This window comes from Danio rerio, chromosome 16 (assembly GCF_049306965.1).
Source record: "Danio rerio strain Tuebingen ecotype United States chromosome 16, GRCz12tu, whole genome shotgun sequence".
In the NCBI taxonomy this organism is placed as follows: Eukaryota; Metazoa; Chordata; class Actinopteri; order Cypriniformes; family Danionidae; genus Danio; species Danio rerio.
Window position 1 is genome coordinate 8694119 of NC_133191.1, and position 19436 is coordinate 8713554.

Below are 19436 nucleotides of genomic sequence, written 5' to 3' on the forward strand. Positions count from 1 at the left end.
TTACAAAACCATTACGACTAATTAATTAAAGGTTGGAGGATATTAGTAAGTATTTGTTTAACTCAAACCTAAAGTAATTATAACTGAATATGTACACTACCTGACAATTGTCTCATTGCCTATCCAAGTTTTAGCAACAACAAATAATAACTTGACTTCTAGTGGATCATTTGGCATCAGAAGTGGCTTATATGAAAGACAAAGGCCTCTAGATTATGCTTTTTTTAACCAAAATAAAATATGATCAATCTCTGCAATGACTCAAATAACTTAATTAAATCATCTGGAATGGCAATGAAAGCGTTCTTGCAGGACTCCCAGAGCTCAACAGGGCTCTTTGGATTCATCTTCAATGCCTCCTGCTTCATCTTACCCCAGACATGCTCAATAATGTTCATATCTGGTGACTGGGCTGGCCAATCCTGGAGAACCTAGACCTTCTTTGCTTTCAGGATCTTTGATGTGGAGGCTGAAGTATGAGAAGAAGCGCTATCCTGCTGAAGAATTTGCCGGTTTGTAATGTAATGGGCAGCACAAATGTCTTGATACCTCAGGCTGTTGATGTTACCATCCACTCTACAGATCTCTCGCATGCCGCAATACTGATTGTAACCCCAAACCATGATTTTTCCTTCATCAAACTTGACTGATTTAGGCCTACTGCAGTATTTGTGATGATTATGAAGCAGTTCTACCTTCTGCCACTTTTCCAAATGATCAACTAGAAGTTGAGTTATTACTAGTTGCTCTTACAACTGGGATCAACGACAAGACTTTTGTCAGGTATAGTGTATAGTTTTGAGTTATAATCAGTATTAGAAAATTATGTATTTACATGAATATTTCTAATAACATTAATATAAAAACTCCCAGTCAGCTTATTAATTGTTTGTTTGTTTATTGTTGTTTTTTATTGATTGATTTGAAATCCTGATAACAGAAGTTAATGTTATTCCCACGATTAATATTGGCTTATTTTACTGCTTATTAATAGAAAACTTTGTTTATTATTACTTATAAAGTATGTTCTTTTTCTACATCACTGCCTAATAACTAAATCCAACTACTATTCTACTAATTAATAGTTTTACTAGGCTTAAATAGTTAATGTTTTGTTATTAGTGTGAAATGTATACCTTAAATCAAAGTGTGACTGATATTTCTAATACATGATACGTTCCCTTAATAGTAAGTGTCTTACAAACTGTGATGTGCTCATTTTCGTTATCAATGCCAGTCATATATGAACTTTATAAGTGTGTGATGTTTAAGATGATATCATACACATTACGATAAAGCAATGAATTAATGTTTTATTCTAGACAGAATATATCAGTCCCTTATTTGTACAAAAATACCTGAAAAGGTTACAATTAAAATTTGTAAGCCATTCAGCTATGTACAGAGCCAAGCAGAACACATTATTAAGACAGAATCGGGAAACAAGAAACCTTTATCTATTCATGTTTGTGTTTGTTTGTTTGTTTATTTCATTCCCTGAAAGACATAAATTCAGATTCATTTTTATTTACTTACATTTATGGTCATGATGATGATTATTATTATTTTTTTAAATTGAGAATACATATGCAAAGCTCAGGAAATATAAGGGGAGATTTTCTGATAGACCAGTGTTGCTTTGCATTACAGTGCTCAAGTTACAATTGTAACATGTTGCTGATATTTCTGAAAACAGTCATAACTAAAAAGCACATCTACAAAATTACACATTAAGTGTGTTTCCACTTAGAAACAACTATTGTGTCTATTGCAATTACATTGTAACACAAACACTGTAATAAAAAAGCATGACTTCCTTTTCAGAACTAATACTAGTGACGTAAATCCTAAATCAGTAACATTAACCTGAGTAGGAGCACCCTCTCAGGTCCACATTCGAGAGGATGGGCAGTTGGGTTTTGAGGCACCTGATTTATATAAGCTTTTATAAGGAGTGAAACAGCAAAAATGAAAATTCTGTTATTAATTGCTCACGCTCATGCCGTTCTGATCCCCTGAGGCCTCTGTCATCTTCTGAACACAAATTGAGATATTTTAGATGAAATCCTGGAGCTCTCCTATCCCCCATTGACTGCAATGGACACAAGATATTCAAAGTCCAAAAAAGGAAACAAAACATCGCATGCACCTTTAATGGTTCGGCTCCAATCATATAAAGCTCCAAGAAATCTTTTGTGCACAAAAAAGACTGCTTGTTTAAACTACTCAATTAAAATGAGCTGCAACCAAAAAGTCCAGAAAAGGAACCAAAAAAAAAAAAAACATTGCATGTGGTTCAACTGCTATTATATGAAGCTCCAAGAACTCTTTTGTGCACAAAAAAGTAAATACAACGTTGTCTTCTCTCCTGCCTCAGGTCAGTGTGTGTGTTTACTACAGTCACATACATTCAGAAAATTACATTTGCTCTTTGTTCGAAATACTCATTTAAAATAAGCTGCAACCAAACAATTCTTGAGTAAAAAAAAACTTTTAAAAAGTTAATTTAATTCCTTCATGTTGTCCCAACACAAATCGATTGTGTGAAACCCAGTCATTTTTTACAGTTAAGGTGAACAAATCTGTACTGTAACTTAGAACAGTTAAGTTGACATAATTTGTATAAATATGCTAATTGCACTAACATTTTTAAGGTCAACTAATCCCTTTGTACAGTGTCAGACTATTTTAGCACATCTGTTTTTAAATAATTACTGTAATTATTACAATATTAAACATTTGGTGCTTCATTACTGTATGTCTATAAAATCTACAATTACAGCCTGTATTGAATTTAGAAGATAAACTGGAGCAGATTTATTTTAGTTACTGTCATGTTGCTTGATACAGAAAAACTGGGGAAAAAAACTAGTATAATAAAGGTGTATCATGATTAGTTTACTTTTATTTTTAAAAAGTGAGTACAATTGGCATAATTATAAAAACGTATAGGTCACACTTTACAATAAGGTTCATTAGTTAATGTTAATTAATGCATTTACTAACATGAACAAACAATGAATAATACATTTACTACTGTATTTGTTCATGTTAGTTAATTAAAATACAGTAGTTCATTGTTAGTTCATGTTAACTCATGGTGCATTAACTAACGTTAACAAGCATGGACTTGAATGTTAATAATGCATTATTAAATGTTCAATTATGATTAATAAATGCTGTACAAGTGTTGTTCATGATTAGTTCATGTTAGTAAATGCATTAACTAATGAACCTTATTGTAAAGTGTTACCAAACTTATAACAGTTGCAAGTTACAGTGGGTTTACTTACGTTATTTTTGTAAAGTCAACTTGCTGCTTTTAAGGCAATTAGTTTGCTCGCTTTAAGTAACTAATCACTTTTAACAGTGTACAGGCAAATACACACAATAAATTACTTTTGCTGGTTGGTCAAACTGCTCATTTAAAATAAGCTGCAACCAAGTTTTTTGGAGAACAACTTAATTATTAATGAGCAATCTGCTTAAATTTGTAAAAACTAAACTTAAAGAAGTTAACTTAATTCCTTCATGTTGTCCCAACATAAATTGGTTTAGTGTAACTCATCAGTTTTTACAGTATACATAAACAAACTTGTTGTTGTTGTTTTTTTACACACATTTTTTTTTTCTTAAAAGCTTTGAATGGTTACAATTGAACCACTAAATCACATGGAATGCTTTAACAATGTTTTTTTTGGTTCCTTTCAGAACTAAATGTATTTACATCATTGCTGTCTATGGAGGATAAGAGAGCTCCAGGATTTCATCTAAAATCGTAATTTGTGTTCTGAAGATGAACGAAACTCTATAGGGATTGTAATGATATGAGTGTGAGTAACTAGTAACAAAAAAAAAAAAAAAACCTAAAAGAACAGTTCTCTCAAAATTGCTAAGTTTATCATCATGTAATTATTCTTATGTCATTTTAACTTGTTTCTGCTTTCCTTTTTATTTCTTGAAAAAAAGTAAATGATGTACATTTTGGGTGAACTGTCCCTTTGAGGATGAAAACTATACAGAATATGATAAAACTCATCCTACTGTCATTTCAGACAAAACTAGAATACGTTGAAGGCCAGAAAAAACGGAGGAAACAGAGGACTGGTGTGGTCAAAGACTAAATAAAGGAAGTACACTGTTAGTTTAATAAAACGACAGAGATAAAATACAGAGAAGAAGTTTTCTGGTCCATAGGACCAGTTTTAAACAGCCTCCACTTCAACCCTGAGCAACCCAGTTACATTCATTTATTTTAAATATAAAAATGACATTTATTTCTGATAAACTCTCAACAGATCACACATTTCGCAAACGCTGCTACCAGCTCCTTTCAACAACAACAGGGGAAAAAAAACTTTCTTTGATTCATAATAAAGAAACATCTCTACAATATCTACAAGGCATAAACTTGTTAGCATTTTCATGATAAGTGTATTTGTGAAAATAAGTGAGTTTAAAAAACAAAACAAAATGTAGCTTAATAATGACCTTCAATGACTAAAAAAGTCCAGTTTTCCTGCAAACATAACATATTCTTTAAGGTCAATTAGCATGACGAAGCAACATAAAACAGAATAGATTCAATATTTACACACTTAACCAAATAATAAAAACGCACTAAAAATAAGTCAAGTTTCTTCATGTTATTTGCCATTGAAAATCTGCATCCAAAAATTCAGTGTGGTATCTACAAACTCGAATAGCTGTACTGTACATGAAAGGAGTGTAACTAAAGAGTCCTGCTGAGCTGCATGTCACATGATATATTGAAAAATAAAACAATGTATGGACAATGTGATTGTAAAGCATTACTGTGTTAACCCAGAAATGACACCCCGAGTATTTAGTGAACAGGTTTTCTGCTCACACTCACTTTAGACTGAACGGTCAACTAGCGCTAGTGATACTTAGACTACCTACAAATCAGTTACTCACACAGGTGATTCACCAGTAAAATATAGTAAACTAGTCTTTAGGTAACCTACAACTGCCCTTACAGGCAAAACCCACAAATAATAATGTATAAACTCTATATATTCTTCACTGTAAAAAGCAATTACTTTACTTAAAAATAGTGAGTAAACCTGTTGCCTTAAAAAAACACTTCAGTTTTTTGAAAATAGACTTATTTTAAAACTTACTTAGAATAAAGAGTTGATTTTTTACCAGTTTTGTATGCGTTCAGTCAGCCTGATCTCACCAAGTAATGCAAGTATTTTACATTTTGTCAGTTTAGTGGCTAATTTGTACGAATTCGTACAAGTTCAGTCGTACGAAAATGTACGATTTTAAAAAGGAGGTGTGGCACCTAAGCCCTACCCTAGCCCAACCGTCATTGGGGGATGAGCAAATCATACTAAATTGTACAAATTAGATCATACGAATTAGCCACTAAATCAAAAAGTTACGAAGTTGCCGTGAGATTGCGTTGGTTCAGCCAATCTCTGGCGGGAGTACTTTTAGCTTAGCATAAATCACTAAATCAGATCATTGAACCAAGAAAATATCTACTTTGACTTTCTGTTGGTCTTAGTACACAATGTAACTACAGTACAGTACAGTCAAGCTTTAAATAGCAAAATTATCAACACTCTTTTTTTTTTTTATTTGGAGTGAAATGCTAATAGTCTAATCCGATTCAATGATCTATGCTAAGCTAAGCTAAAATGGTAAGTGGTAAAACTCACCTATTTAACTATAGAAGAGTTTAGTCTTAAGAAATTAGTCTTGAAATAAAATTAGTGAAGTGTTCCTTTAAAAGCAGCAAGCTGACTTTAAAAAAGGGAGTAAACTCTTTTTAACTTGTAACTGTTACACTGACTTCATTTTAAGGCAATGTGTTACTCATTTTTTTAAGCCAAGTCAACTAATCACTTTAAAAACAATGGGTTTCCTCACTTTTTTAACAGTAAAGTCAAATAATCGCTTCTTACAGTGTTCTGAACCAGGTAGAATTCTAGTTCGACTAGAATTACAGTATATTGCAACTGGTTGCAGAATTTGCTAATCAACAGCAGCCTAACTGAATGGTTGTTAGTTTAGTCATTGGCTGGCTGATTGTACAGCTTCGCTTATCAAACCCTGAAAATAAAGACAATAATGTCAAGTTCAAAGCTTGTGTATATGCATATGCGTGCTTGTGTCTTTTGGTGAACGTAAGACCACCCAAACTGTAGCTAAATTAATCTACAAAAAAAAAAAAAACTAAACTTAACTGACTCTGAGAAAGATATTCAAGTGATATTTAGAGCGCTGATTTAAGCCCTGCTGTCTATTTCTGTGGTTAAATCGTCCAATGAGGTCTACACTAACTCTAAATGAATTGATTCTCATAGGGCATTTGCTAATTTTTAGGTAGATTTTTTTTTTACTTTGCTTTGATGTCTATTTATTTATGGTAATTGTATTGATTTAGGTAGCTAGTTAGTTATGTTTCAGCCAGTACAAGTGCTTGTTTAAAAAACAGCTTCAATTACGTCCTGCATGTTTGCTCTGAAACCCATTTTTAAAAGGGGTAGTTCACCCAAAACTGAAAATGTAGTCCTTATTTACTCATCATTGAACTTGTTCCAAGCTTGACTTAGTTTCTTCTGTTGAACACAAAGAAAGCTGAAAACCTGTAACCATTGACTTCCACAGTATTTGTTTTTCCTACACTCTCAGAAAGAAAGGGGCAGGAGCTGTCTTTGGGGCAGTACCTTTTCAAAAGTACATATTTGTACCTGAAGGGTCCATAATGGTACCTCAAAGGTACTTTTTAGGTACATTTGGGTACTAATGTGCAACTTCGAGGTACCATTGTGGACTCTTTGGGTACAACTATGTACCTTTTGAAAAGGTACTGCCTCAGAGACAGCTCCTATACCTTTATTTCTGAGAGAGTACTATGAAAATCAATGGGTCTAGAGAGTCAAATTCAGTTCCTGGAGGGCCGCAGCCCTGCACAGTTTAGTTCCAACCCTGCTCCAACACACTTATCTGTAGATTTCAAACAATCCTGAAGTACTCAATTAGTTAGATCAGGTCTGTTTAAGTAGAGTAACTTAACTGTGCAGAGCTGCGTCTAGGGTTTAGAGCAGGGGTGTCCAAACTCGGTCCTGGAGAGCCGGTGTCCTGCATAGTTTAGCTCTAACTTCCTTCAACACACTTGCCTGGAAGTTTTAGTATACCTAGAAAGAGCTTGATTAGCTGGTTCAGGTGTGTTTAATTGGGATTGGAACTAAATTATGAAGAACACCGGCCATCTAGGATCAAGTTTGCGCACCCCTGGTTTAGAGTATAGGTCTGAAACTTGATTTCTAGAGGGCTGCAGCTCTGCATTGTCTTGCTCCAATCCTAATCAAATACAACTGATCAAAAAATAAAAAAATAAATCAAGGTGTTCAAGACTACAAGAGACTATTAAGCAGGTGTGATTTGGAGGTGGTTGGATCTTCTGTGCAGAGCTGTGGCTCTCCAGGAATGTAGTTTGAGACCATTGATTTAGAGGTATTTGAGTTTTTTCAAAATACCTTCTTTTGTGTTCATCTGAAAAAAGTAACTCACAAACTTATTGAAGGTAAGTAAATTGTGAGTAAACTGAATTTTTTTGGTGAACTAACCCTGTAATTAATAATCAATATATTTAAGGAAGTAACTATCGCTTTTAGCAGCTGCATAATTTAGTATCGATCCGTCTCTAATAATATGTTATGTAAATAGCTACATGTAATAATACATTCAGCCGGTTAATATCACACAACAAACCCCTTTGATCTTCTGTGATAATCACAAAAACCTGCTGACTGTACATTATTCCTTACTGAACTAAAAAGTCATGTATTTTAGGATGCAGTCATTAACTGGATTTCATAGCACTAACTGTTTAATCTTACTTTCTCTTCTCACAGCTCAAAACAGCATGGAAATGTTCTATGATAGACCTTAATCAGGTAGACAACGTAGTTCACCTTTACTTCAATGGAGACAAATTAATCTGGGATACATAATAGCGATCAGTTCAATGGAGTAGCGTAGCATGGGCATATACCCGCAAATGGGCATGCTCTGATTGGGGCAAATGATTTAAAAAATGTAGGCCACAATAAATACTTTTTAGGCAACGCAGTGGCGCAGTAGGTAGTGCTGTCACACCACAGCAAGAAGGTCTCTGGTTCGAGCCTCAGCTGGGTTAGTTGGCGTTTCTGTGTGGAGTTTGCATGTTCTCCCTGTTTGCATGGGTTTCCTCCAGGTGCTCCGTTTTCCCCCACAGTCCAAAGACATGTGGTACAGGTGAATTGGGTAGGCTAAATTGTCCGTAGTGTGAGTGTGAATGAGTGTGTGTGGATGTTTCCTAGAGATGGGTTGCGGTTGGAAGGGCATCCGCTGCGTAAAAACGTGCTGGAGAGGTTGGCGGGTCATTCCGCTGTGGCAACCCTGGATTAATAAAGTGACTAAGGCGAAAAGAAATGGAATAAATATTTGTTGTTTCACCATCATTTAGAATTTTTCCATAATTCTTTTGTCTGCTTTTCTTATTTTTTCCTCCCTGTGGCTGCCTTTTGTCATCATTTTTACTTGCAAATGCCAAAAATATTACATATTATAATAAAAGATTAATCCCCAGCTAACAGCCTTAAATGGTGGACACTTATAAACATAACATTTGGGGTCTTAAAAAAGAAAGACAAGATGGAATAGTTAGTCACAATACAAGAAACTACCCTAAATAGACTGCTTTTTTTGTGCGGCTCTAGTGCGACTGACACTGATGTCGAAAGTGATACAGTAATATGTAACAGAACAGAACTACACTACCTGACAAAAGTCTTGTCGCCTATCCAAGTTTTAGAAACAACAAATAATACCTTGACTTCTAGTTGATCATTTGGTATCAGAAGTGGCTTATATGAAAGACAAAGGCCTCTAGTTTACGCTTGTTTTACCAAAATAAAATAGGGTCATGGCTTGATTTTTTTATTATTTAATCAGGACAGTAAGGTCTGACTTCGCTTAGACTAAAGTCTTGTCACTTCACTGAAATAATGTACAATATAGAATATACAGTCATGCAGCAGTGGTAAAATAATTAATATTGTGTTTGACTCTCATGAGCTTGGACGACTGCGTCCATACATCTCTGCAATGACTTAAATAACTTATTAATATAGTCATCTGAAATGGCAAAGAAAGCGTTCTAGCAGGACTCCAAGAGTTGATCAAGATTCTTTGGATTCATCTTCAAAGCCTCCTTCTTCATCTTACCCCAGACATGCTCAATAATGTTCATTTCTGGTGACTGGGCTGGCCAATCCTTGAGCACCTTGACATTCTTTGCTTTCAGGAACTTTGACGTGGAGGCTGAAGTATGAGCAGGAGCGCTATCCTGCTGATGAATTTGCCCTCTCCTGTGGTTTATAATGTAAGGGGCAGCACAAATGTCTTGATACATCAGGCTGCTGATGTTGCCGTCCACTCAACAGATTTCTTGCACGTCCTTCACTAAACTTGACTAACTACTGTGAGAATCTTGGGTCCATGCGGGTTCCAATAGGTCTACTGCAGTATTTGTGATGATTGAGATGCAGTTCAACAGTTGATTCATCTGAAAAATCCACCTTTTGCCACTTTTCCAAATGATCAACTAGAAGTCGAGTCCCATTTGTTGCTCTTACAAATGGGATTGATGACAAGACTTTTGTCAGGTAGTGTACAGTCTAGCTGTTCCTTCTATCGAGAATCTAGTGACATTGCACTGAAAGAAAGCCCTGGAGATTGTAACTGAAATGAGCAAGTAGGGTTTTTTTATTTTTATTTTGGGCCACTGTGCCAATTTTGTTTGAGTTTGCATGCAGTATTTTATTACATAAATATTGGCTGAAATATATATATATATATATATATATATATATATATATATATATATATATATATATATATATATATATATATATATATATATATATATATATATATAAATATATGAAATATGAAGTCCCAGTCTGCTTGTAAAAAAGTTGTTGGGTAGAGTGTATTTTAATTGTATAGTTTGATATGTTTTAAATGTCCCGTCAAATATTTTTAAAAAATGTATCCGGTCACTGACTTGCTACGCCACTGGTTTAATAAGTCACAATGTTAACTGGATTTTCTTTTTTTTCTTCAGGTGTTTATATAAAATTGTATTATGAGCTGACAGCAATTAATGTAAGATTAAAATCCATTGAAGAGAGTGCACTACATGTCTACCACAAATAAGGTCCATGAAGACTGTGATTCTACACTAGGATATTGATGAAAATTAGTCTTAAAATGTTTTAGAACGGGGGTCTTGTTAACTGAGGTCCAAAAAAATTCACAAAAAAATGTGGAACAATAGTATCAACAGCGCTGAGAAAAAAAAAAAAAAACTAAAAACGAAACTAAATTTCAAGTAATCAAATCCAGATAAATAAATAAATTTGTTGAAGCAATGCTTATTATCGATTGCGTCATTTGCATTTATCTATGTACTGGTCTCTTGGGTGAACTTGTAGACATGGTGGCTATGCCCTCTCAATCTAGCAGAACACAATACTAAACATGGCTCTTTCTTTACATTGTGTCATAAGTACAAAAAAAAAATCTTTACAAATCCATTGTACCTACTGCTACCATGGACAAGGCAGATTAGAAATTCGAACCCCATTGTTCCTTGGGTGTTCTTAGCCCGGGCTTCACAGTGTGCTGTCCTTGAAACAATCTTCCGAAACATGGAGAGAGAAAAAAATAGAAAGTCAACAACCAAATGGACTGGAGCTGGGACTGAAGATGACAGCAGTTAAAGAGATTCCAGTTTGTTGATCTAGCTCCTGAAAGACTGCGACCCACAGCGGAGTTCCCAGAGGGTTTAGTGGTTTTTATTTCACTGAACTCAACAGACTCCTCTGTTCAAGGCACCGTTCCTATAGGATCTGGTGGGAATGTCAGGCCATGTTTTGCTTGCACTCGTGTTTAAAGGAATAGTTGCCTCAAAAATAAAATGTATATCCTTGTTGTTCTTCATTATCACCATTGAAACCATCTTTTTTATAATGAGGGTAAATGTGAACTGTGTTTGTTAGACATTTTTTAAACAAAGCTATCACATTTTTTTAGTACTCTAAACTTAAATTTTCATGGTCTCCAACTCTTTTGAATCCAACCTTCTTTAGGTCTTAAGGCCTGTTCACACTAAGGAAGATAACTACATATAGGTAGAACCAAAATGACTATATTTGTGTCCATCCAAGCAAACAAGAGCGATCTGCTTACTTTTGCCTTAAACTTTTCTTTTTGCATTACCGCCAAATAACCAGCAGATGTCCTCAGTGTGCTGTTCAAATTAAACGAAGAGTTTAGAAATCGCAGGAAAATAAACTGTATATTTTTTTCTCAGGATTTTTAAAAGTGGCAACAAAGATGCAAAATTTAGCAATGGATATTTAGGGTACTTTTATTTTATACTTCAATTTGCTAGCCTGGCTTGCATAGCCTCCATGCTATTTAACACTGCTCCCATGTTGTTTTCAAAATGGACGTTATCTTTAAATAATCTTTGAAAAGAGGGATTAACATCAAGCAGGGTGTGCTTCTCCACAATGTGAGAACACCTTTGAGACCTTTAAATTTTGTTTATGAATTCTGACTGCTATCACTGTTTTAGAAGTTCTGAAAGTCATTCTTGATGATATAATTTATGTACATCTTTAGCATTATAACTGTGTTCTGAAGTCTTTTTTTAATATTTATCTTTATAATTACCACCCTTTGTTGTGATGAGGCCTTTAGTCCTTACTCAGACCTTTTAGAACTAAAATAAAATGGTCTTCCCTGCGGAACAAAACAGCCTGAATCAGCCTAAGCTGGTTGGCTGGTTTTAGCTGGTCAGCCAGCCTGGTTTTGGAGGGGTTTTGGCCATTTCCAGGCTAGTTTCCAGCCATTTTCAGCCTGGTCTTAGCTGGTCAGGCTGGAAAATGACCAACTAAAACCACTTAGGTAGCCAATAATTCTGGTCCAGATTTGGCATAAAGCTAGCAAAGCAAGCATTTGTCTGGCACTGGCATACATTGGCCAAGGTGGCACCAGCTTACAGGCGGCACTCAAGACTTGGGCCAGATATCAAATGTAGTATTTGGCCCAGATGTTAAAAATGTATACGTGGGCCACGTAAGTTTGGTCTATCTTGACCCACTTTTTAAATAATTTAAGTTAGTTTTGAGTAAAAAAATAAAAAAAATAAAAAAATAATTATATATCAATCGGGTCGCTTTAAGAAAAAGCACAGCCGTAAAGCGAAATGCTTCATAGGTTTATAAAAAACATTGCAGTCATGACACACCAACATATCTGGCCCAGTTCAGGCCCAGTTATGGGTTATTAACTTGGCAGAGTCTTGGCCCAGATATGGTCTATGTTTGCCTCTTGTACGGAAGCCAGACTTGGTTCAGTCATGTTCCGTAATTCACTGCGGCATGTGGCCCAAGCAAATGCTGATGGTGTGGGCCAGATATGGGCCAGAGATTTTTTGCTATGGGGGCAGCATGACCAGCCTGATATGAGCTGGACATACATGTAGCTGGTTTTGGCTGGACTCCCAGTCTGGCAAGGCTAGTCAAGCTGGTTTTAACTGGTCCTCTCCCAGCCTGACCAGCTTAGTCCAGGCTGGAAATGGCTGGAAACCAGCCTGGAAATGGCCAAAACCCCTATAAAACCAGGCTGGTTTAAGCTGTTTTTTATAGTAGGGTTGACTGTAAGGTTTCAATAAAACGGACTTGAAATACAGCATTTTTGGATGTCAAATACATATGTCTCCTGTGTTCTACAAAACAAAGATTATGTGGTTCTGGTGCAACCTCGTAAATAGCTAAAATAACCCAGTTTTATTTTTGAGGTAAACTATTCCTTGAAGGAGTGACGTGTCATGTCTGGGTATGGCCAGCAGAGAGCGCTGCAGGCTATGCTTTGTGATAAAGCAGAAACTAAACAAGACCCAAAACATGAGAGTTTTGTGCTCAAAACGACGAGCATTTTAAAAAAAGAAAGCAAGTGTACATCTAAATAATTGAATTATGGATGAAAGTGACAGAAAGCGAAAAATTCAACGGTCGGCAGTGTCTTTTCACAGTACTGAAACCACCAATCTGTTGTCCACATTCTAGAATCTGCTTGACTTTTTTTTTTTTTTGAAAGTAACAATTGTTATAGCTTGGTTGTTCCTGGTTCATGAGTGCAAAATAAAATCAAACGTGATTGATAAGTGTTTTGCTGGCCATTTCCAAACCACTATCACATCTGCACGATTAAGACCTGAAGGCGGATCCTGAAGGCTTCCTCTGGATGATTGTCCTGAGAACCTGCCCTGGCCACGGTTGAGTGTGCGGGTGGCTGAGAGGTTCATCTAACACACAAGCTTAATTTCCTTAATTCTTGCCGGCCCTGTTTGTGTATCAATTTTTTTTCCCTCTCTCTCTTTCTCCTTGACTTGCTCTCAAAGTGTGCTTTTCTCCAGCCAAGCAGCACAGCATTACACCACAGCACACGTCGTCTGAATGTTTGTCTTTAGGCGAAATCAGGCATATGGAGGTCATAAGGCCACAGTGGTGCAGGGGTGTTTCAGTTTGCAAGGCAGAACTCCTCTGTTGAGCGTGTAAAACTCCACCAACTGGATTAGGTCTGTGAATTTGACGGCGCCGTCATCGAGACTCAAGAACATTTGACCATCTTCTTCACACTGGAAAAGGAAGGTTTGGGATTTGAGAAATTTCAGCGTTATGGATGTGACATTTGCAGTAAAATCTCAAAACATAAATGCACATGGAATGTAGTCTATATGTTCACATTATATTGAAACGTCTGTTTATAATTTCCAAAACAACTAACCACAGAGTTATGGGATCAAAAAGATATCATATGACGATTATTGAAAGAAGAAACAATGCTAATCAAACGGATAAGAGTTGGCTCTCTATAGAACTAAAATGATTCTTTTTATTTTACATTTTTGCCTTTATGAGGAAAAAGTTTTGTTATGAATGTAACGCCTTTCCGCTATGGATTTGACAGATCAGAAATTGCCATTTGTGTGACTTTGGTAAATCAAATATAATTGTGTCAAAACATTGACAGAGACATTTTTTAATAATTTTACAGTACTTTAAATTACAAGCTTACACAAAAATGTTTTCATGGCAAGGTTGACAATTGCTTGGAATTGCTCATTTATCTTCTCTGTCAGGCTGCATTTTTAATTCATGCAATTTAATTACACAATGCATTCTCTGGTCAGTCGACTCCAGCAGAGCTAAAAGCTTCTCCGAGCATGTTAATTGAAGTCATGCCGGCATATTTTTAGCCAGATACCTGGTTAATAACACAGTTTAAAGGCACAACCTTTAGAAGTTTGCTTCTACTCTCGAGTGGAGTATTGAGGTTTGTTACTTGTAAGTTAAATACTTTGTGTTGTTTGTACTGAACTTATTTATTTATTTATTTATTTGTTTGTTTGTTTGTTTGTTTGTTTGTTTGTTTGTTTGTTTATTTATTTATTTATTTACTTATTTATTTATTTATTTAACTTATTTTTTTCTTCATATTCATTCTCAAAAAAGTTAATAGTAGAACTATTTTGGCAATACATTAAGAACTGCCATATGTTGATCTTGGGAAATTTTCACAACACATCTACAGGCTAAAAGTACTATCTAACCTGCCCATTTAAGATGAAATCATATAAATAATTGGTGTTCTCTCTAGTTACTTTTCTAGTTACACTGTGTAGTAAGACCAATGAAAAATGAAAAGTTGCTATTTGCTAGGTCGATATGGCTAGGAAGGCGATGCAGTGGCACAGTAGGTAGTGAGGTCACCTTACAGCAAGAAAGTTGCTGGTTCAAGCCTGGGTCAGTTGCGTTTCTGTGCATGTTCTCCCTGCGTTTGCGTGGGTTTCCTCCGGGTGCTCCGGTTTCCCCCACAGTCCAAAGACATGCGGTATAGGTGAATCGGGTAGGCTAAATTGTCCGTAGTGTATGAGTGTGAATGAATATGTGTGTGGATGTTTCCCAGAGATGGGTTGCAGCTGAAAGGGCATCCGCTGCGTAAAAATGTGCTGGATAAGTTGGTGGTTCATTCCGCTGTGGCGACCCCGGATTAATAAAGGAACTAAGCTGAAAAGAAAATGAATGAATGATATGGCTAGGGACTACAGTAAACTTGCTTTCTGTTGTAATAATCAAGGAACTCTGCTGCCGTACCATGGCTGTAGCAGGCACAATGATATTACGCAGCACCTAAAATAGTGCAAGGTAACACTGCTGCATGATATCACTGCTGTCATGGTATGGAAACAAAATTCCTTCATTATTACAACCGTATAGTTATAGATAGTATAGTTCGAAGCCATATCAACATAGAAAATAGCAACTTTCATTTTCTGTCGGTTTTAGTACACAATGTAACAGCAGAAGAGTTACATAGGAAAATGTCTTTTTTTTTATGTTTTAAGCAAATCGCTAATGGTGTAGTCTGATTTAATTATTTGTGCTAAGCTAAGCTAAGCTAAAAGTGCTCTCGCTAGACCCAGAGATCGGCTGAATGGATTAAAAATGGTAAAACTCATCAGTTTAACTCTAGAGGAGCCTTCCTTTAATAATTCTCTCTATGCTTCACTAAAAGGTATAAGCAAGTAAACATGCTGTGTGTGAATGAAATGATCAAATCTTACCAGCAATATTTGAAAATGTTTGATTTTCTGGTGGTGACACAGTGTAAGTACAAACGCCTTAGGATTGCTCTGGCTGTCCCTCAGGAGAAACATTCTGTAGCACAAAAAAAGTCACGTTGAAGTATCTATCGCACAGTCAAGAGAATCAACCAGCATGTTTTTTTGAGAATAACTAATGAGATGCTATGATATGTACCCATCCACTCTGCCCTGCTGATGGATCAGCTTGTGGGATTCTTCCCGTGAAATACGACCGTGAAACCACAGCTGAGTTCTGTGGATAACTGGATAAGAAGTGATAGAGAATGCCTTTAAGACAAGGGGAATGTGCATCTCTCTAATGCTCAGCATAGTCAGTGCCATGCCATCTATCCTTCAAAAGAATGTACTGTGATGTATACCTTTAAATTACAGAATTTAATCTGCATGACTTTAAGACAGCAAAGTACAATTGTTTTAATCTTTTTATTAGGGATGCATAGATTTTTTTGAGCCGATACCAATTTTAACAAAAACAATTGTGGAGACCCTCATACAGATACTGGTTAGTTGCATACAGCATTATAGTGCTAGCTTTTTTCTTCGTTAAATTGGTTTTAGCGAATATGGATTGGATCCATTAAGCATTCAACTGTCAGACATTTTAGGTAAGATAAAAACAAATATAATGTCAATCTTTAAAGTTTTAGATTTTTACTATTCATTAAGTTTTTTTGCTAAAACTTAATGATTTTGCCCTGAGAAAAAAAACTATTGTATTATTCAAAAGACGTATTCAGTGTGATTAATAAACATCAGTATTTGTACTTTATTATTATTTATACTTTAAATAGCAATAGCGCTTTAAATTAATCTAATATCGCCCAAAAGATATCAGCGGCTGACACATCGCTGCATCCCTAGTTTCATAATTTTACTTTTATTAATAATAACTTTCGACTTTGACCAACAACCATCAAAAACGTTATTATAAGTAAATATTTACATTCTTACAAATGTACTTTTTACCTGTCTATTCAACCAAGAATCTGCATAAAATGTACAAAGACTTGTTGTGTACAACTATTTTCAAACTTTCTAGAGGATCAGCAAATCAGAATGATCACATGACACTAAAAAATAAAATAAGCTTTGTTCTTACAAGATGTAATTATATTTTACTGTACATTGTAATACTACTTTACATTATTGCTGTCCGAGCAGAAAAATACAGCCTTTTTAAGGATAAGAGACCACTATTGATAATAATAAAACATTTTACCTAACATACTGGTATATTTGCATATTTAACCATATATTTAAGTGTTAAATAAAATATTATAGTCATAATAAAGCATGATTAAATACTGACTGATATTTCAAAATGCTCCAGAAAGTACCTCCGCTTAATGATGAGGGGTGTAAAGAACTGGGGCTTCCTAAAATATTCATACGCTGCTGGCTTTTCTTCTGAAAAAAGAAAAACACAGAGACAAAAAAAAAAAAAACACAGTCAGTAAAGTCCTTGTGAAATCCAAATTTACAATGTTTATTCTGTTAGAGCACATTTTTATTTTTTAGGGGAACAATTAATCAGTGCAAGTTAATCCACTGGAAAAAAAGAAAATGGCTGCAGCAGGTGCAATGATATTATGCAGCGCCTGAAAATAGTTCTGAAACGTCTCTCACGAATGTCTCTATGGTTGCAAGGCACGCTTCCTGTGCAAGCAGGTGGTCACATTGGTTATATTGAAAGAAGTTTGATTTTCAGGGGCTGCATAACAACATTGTGGCCACTTCAGCCATGGTATGGTAGCAAAGTTCTTTTATTATTACGCCAGAGTGAGAGTAAGTCAACCTAGCCAACTCAACCTAAAAAACAGCAACTTTTTCTCTTTAATTGATATTAGTACACGATGTAACTACAAAAAGATCAAGCTTTTAATGAGAAAACTATCAAAACTCTTTAGTCATTTTTGAATAAGATGCTAATGGTCTATGCTAAGCTAAGCTAAAAGTGCTAAGCTAAGAGTCCCAAAAAATGTTGTTTGTTCCACCCTGCAGAAAAATCCAGCTTAAACCAGCCTAGGCTGGTTGACCGGTATTAGCTTGTCGACCAGCCTGGTTTTAGAGGGGTTTTGGCCATTTCCAGGCTGGTTTCCAGTCATCTCCAGCCTGGTGTTAGCTGGTCAGGCTGGGAAATGACCAGCTAAAACCAACTTGACTAGCCTAGCCAGGCTGGGAGTCCAGTCAAAACCAGCTATTTCCAGCTTAAACCAGGCTGGTCAAGCTGGTTTTAGCTGGATTTAGCAGGTCATTTTCTAGTCTGACCAGCTAAGACCAGGCTGGAAATGACTGGAAAGCAGCCTGAATATGGCCAAAACCCCTCTAAAACCAGCCTGGTTGACCAGCAAAAAAACAGCCAACCAGCCTAGGCTGGTTTAAGCTGGATTTTTCAGCAGGGCAAATGTCCTTTTATACTGTTATACTCTAGGGTAGTTGAAAAAAATGAGCTTATTTCCAAAAAAAGTGGAGTGTTTTTTTAACATGTAACTTAAATGACCAAAAAATATTATTGTAACTCACTCTCCAGGCATGTCCCTCCTCCATGGCAGCACTCTGTGCCTCCACAGGATTGTCGATCACTCTGCCTATCCTCCCTGAGAAATCCATGGCAACCAGAGAGCTCTCTGAAACACTCCTCTGGAAAATAAGATCACACAGTGACAATGACTTTGTTTGCTTTGTTGCAGGTGTGTTGTCTTATGACAATGATCTAGTCTCTTATGTCTTCTACTCTTCCATTTACAGTACATTCGATCATATGGCAGTAGATTAAATATAGAATATAAAGAGTCGTGCAATACTAAAAACATTTACACATATCAAAACATGCATGCTAAATGCAGACATATTTTGCATCTCTGTGCTCATTTATTATAGAATCGCTGCATAATATCCATAGAACAAGCTGTAATAATAACTTTACTGCCAACACTCGAACAATCATTCCATAATGTGACATCATGGCCCACATACTGACACGTGTGATTAATGCTCCATCTGTGAGGTACAGAAACTGAATGCAGGAGTAGGTTCAAAGGAGTCTTACCACAGGCGCTGAGAAGTGTGAAAGCAACGTTTTTCTCTGCTGGTGGATCTTGTAATTTTGATAGAGTAAAATTCCATACTATAGTGAAGAAAGGAGAGAAAAAAAAGTGTTCCCGAGTTGAAAAACATATTATGCTCTTTAGGAAAGCACTAAAATACATTTGTACAACAAAAAGAGGATGGTGGGGGTTCTAGATAAGGAACAAAATGTTTCATGGAAAGAGTTCATTTCCTGAATCGGAAAAAGTAAAGAAGCTCGTTCTAGATCAGACTAGAGAAAGTGTAATGCTGGATGTGAAGCATCCCAGCAGACAGACAGTATCACAAGACATTAATATTAGATTAAGGTCGTCAGCATCTAAGGACAAGGTTATTTTGACGTCCAATAGACATCTGATAGACTTCATTTTGGTAACGTCCACACAACGTCAAGCTGTAACATTTTTAGACATTGATATTTTTGTTGTTTTTATTTTGGATTGGAAAGTAGTTAAATTGCAACATCTGTTCGGCAGGAGCGGTCGGTAACGGGTGTAATTTAAACCTCGAGTGGGCGGTCTAACAATATCGCTCCTGGCTTCCAAGCGAGCGAGCAAGCGTATGTATGTGTGTGAATGAGAGAGTG

At 35.9% G+C, this 19436-nt stretch overlaps 1 protein-coding gene and 1 long non-coding RNA gene across 10 annotated transcripts in view; both read right to left on the reverse strand.

The window, feature by feature from the left end:
- Nucleotides 1-4125: 4125 nt before the first annotated feature.
- On the reverse strand, nt 4126-9754 carry LOC141378161 (uncharacterized). The gene is made up of 2 exons (XR_012391983.1): nt 6831-9754; nt 4126-6746 (listed from the first exon to the last, which is right to left on the reverse strand). It is a non-coding gene; the product is annotated as an uncharacterized lncRNA (long non-coding RNA).
- Nucleotides 9755-10459: 705 nt separating this feature from the next.
- The window catches only part of grb10b (growth factor receptor-bound protein 10b), a 162153-nt gene continuing 153176 nt past the window's right edge, over nt 10460-19436 (reverse strand). For all 9 annotated transcript variants that reach the window (XM_009292073.4, XM_685427.8, XM_073925815.1 and 6 more), the window contains 6 exons: nt 18813-18890; nt 18287-18403; nt 17101-17170; nt 15918-16005; nt 15722-15815; nt 10460-13732 (listed from right to left, as the gene is read on the reverse strand). In XM_009292073.4, coding sequence (XP_009290348.1) covers nt 13586-13732; nt 15722-15815; nt 15918-16005; nt 17101-17170; nt 18287-18403; nt 18813-18890 — 594 coding nt within the window. In that variant the 3' untranslated portion in view covers nt 10460-13585. The remainder of the gene's footprint in view (nt 13733-15721; nt 15816-15917; nt 16006-17100; nt 17171-18286; nt 18404-18812; nt 18891-19436) is intronic.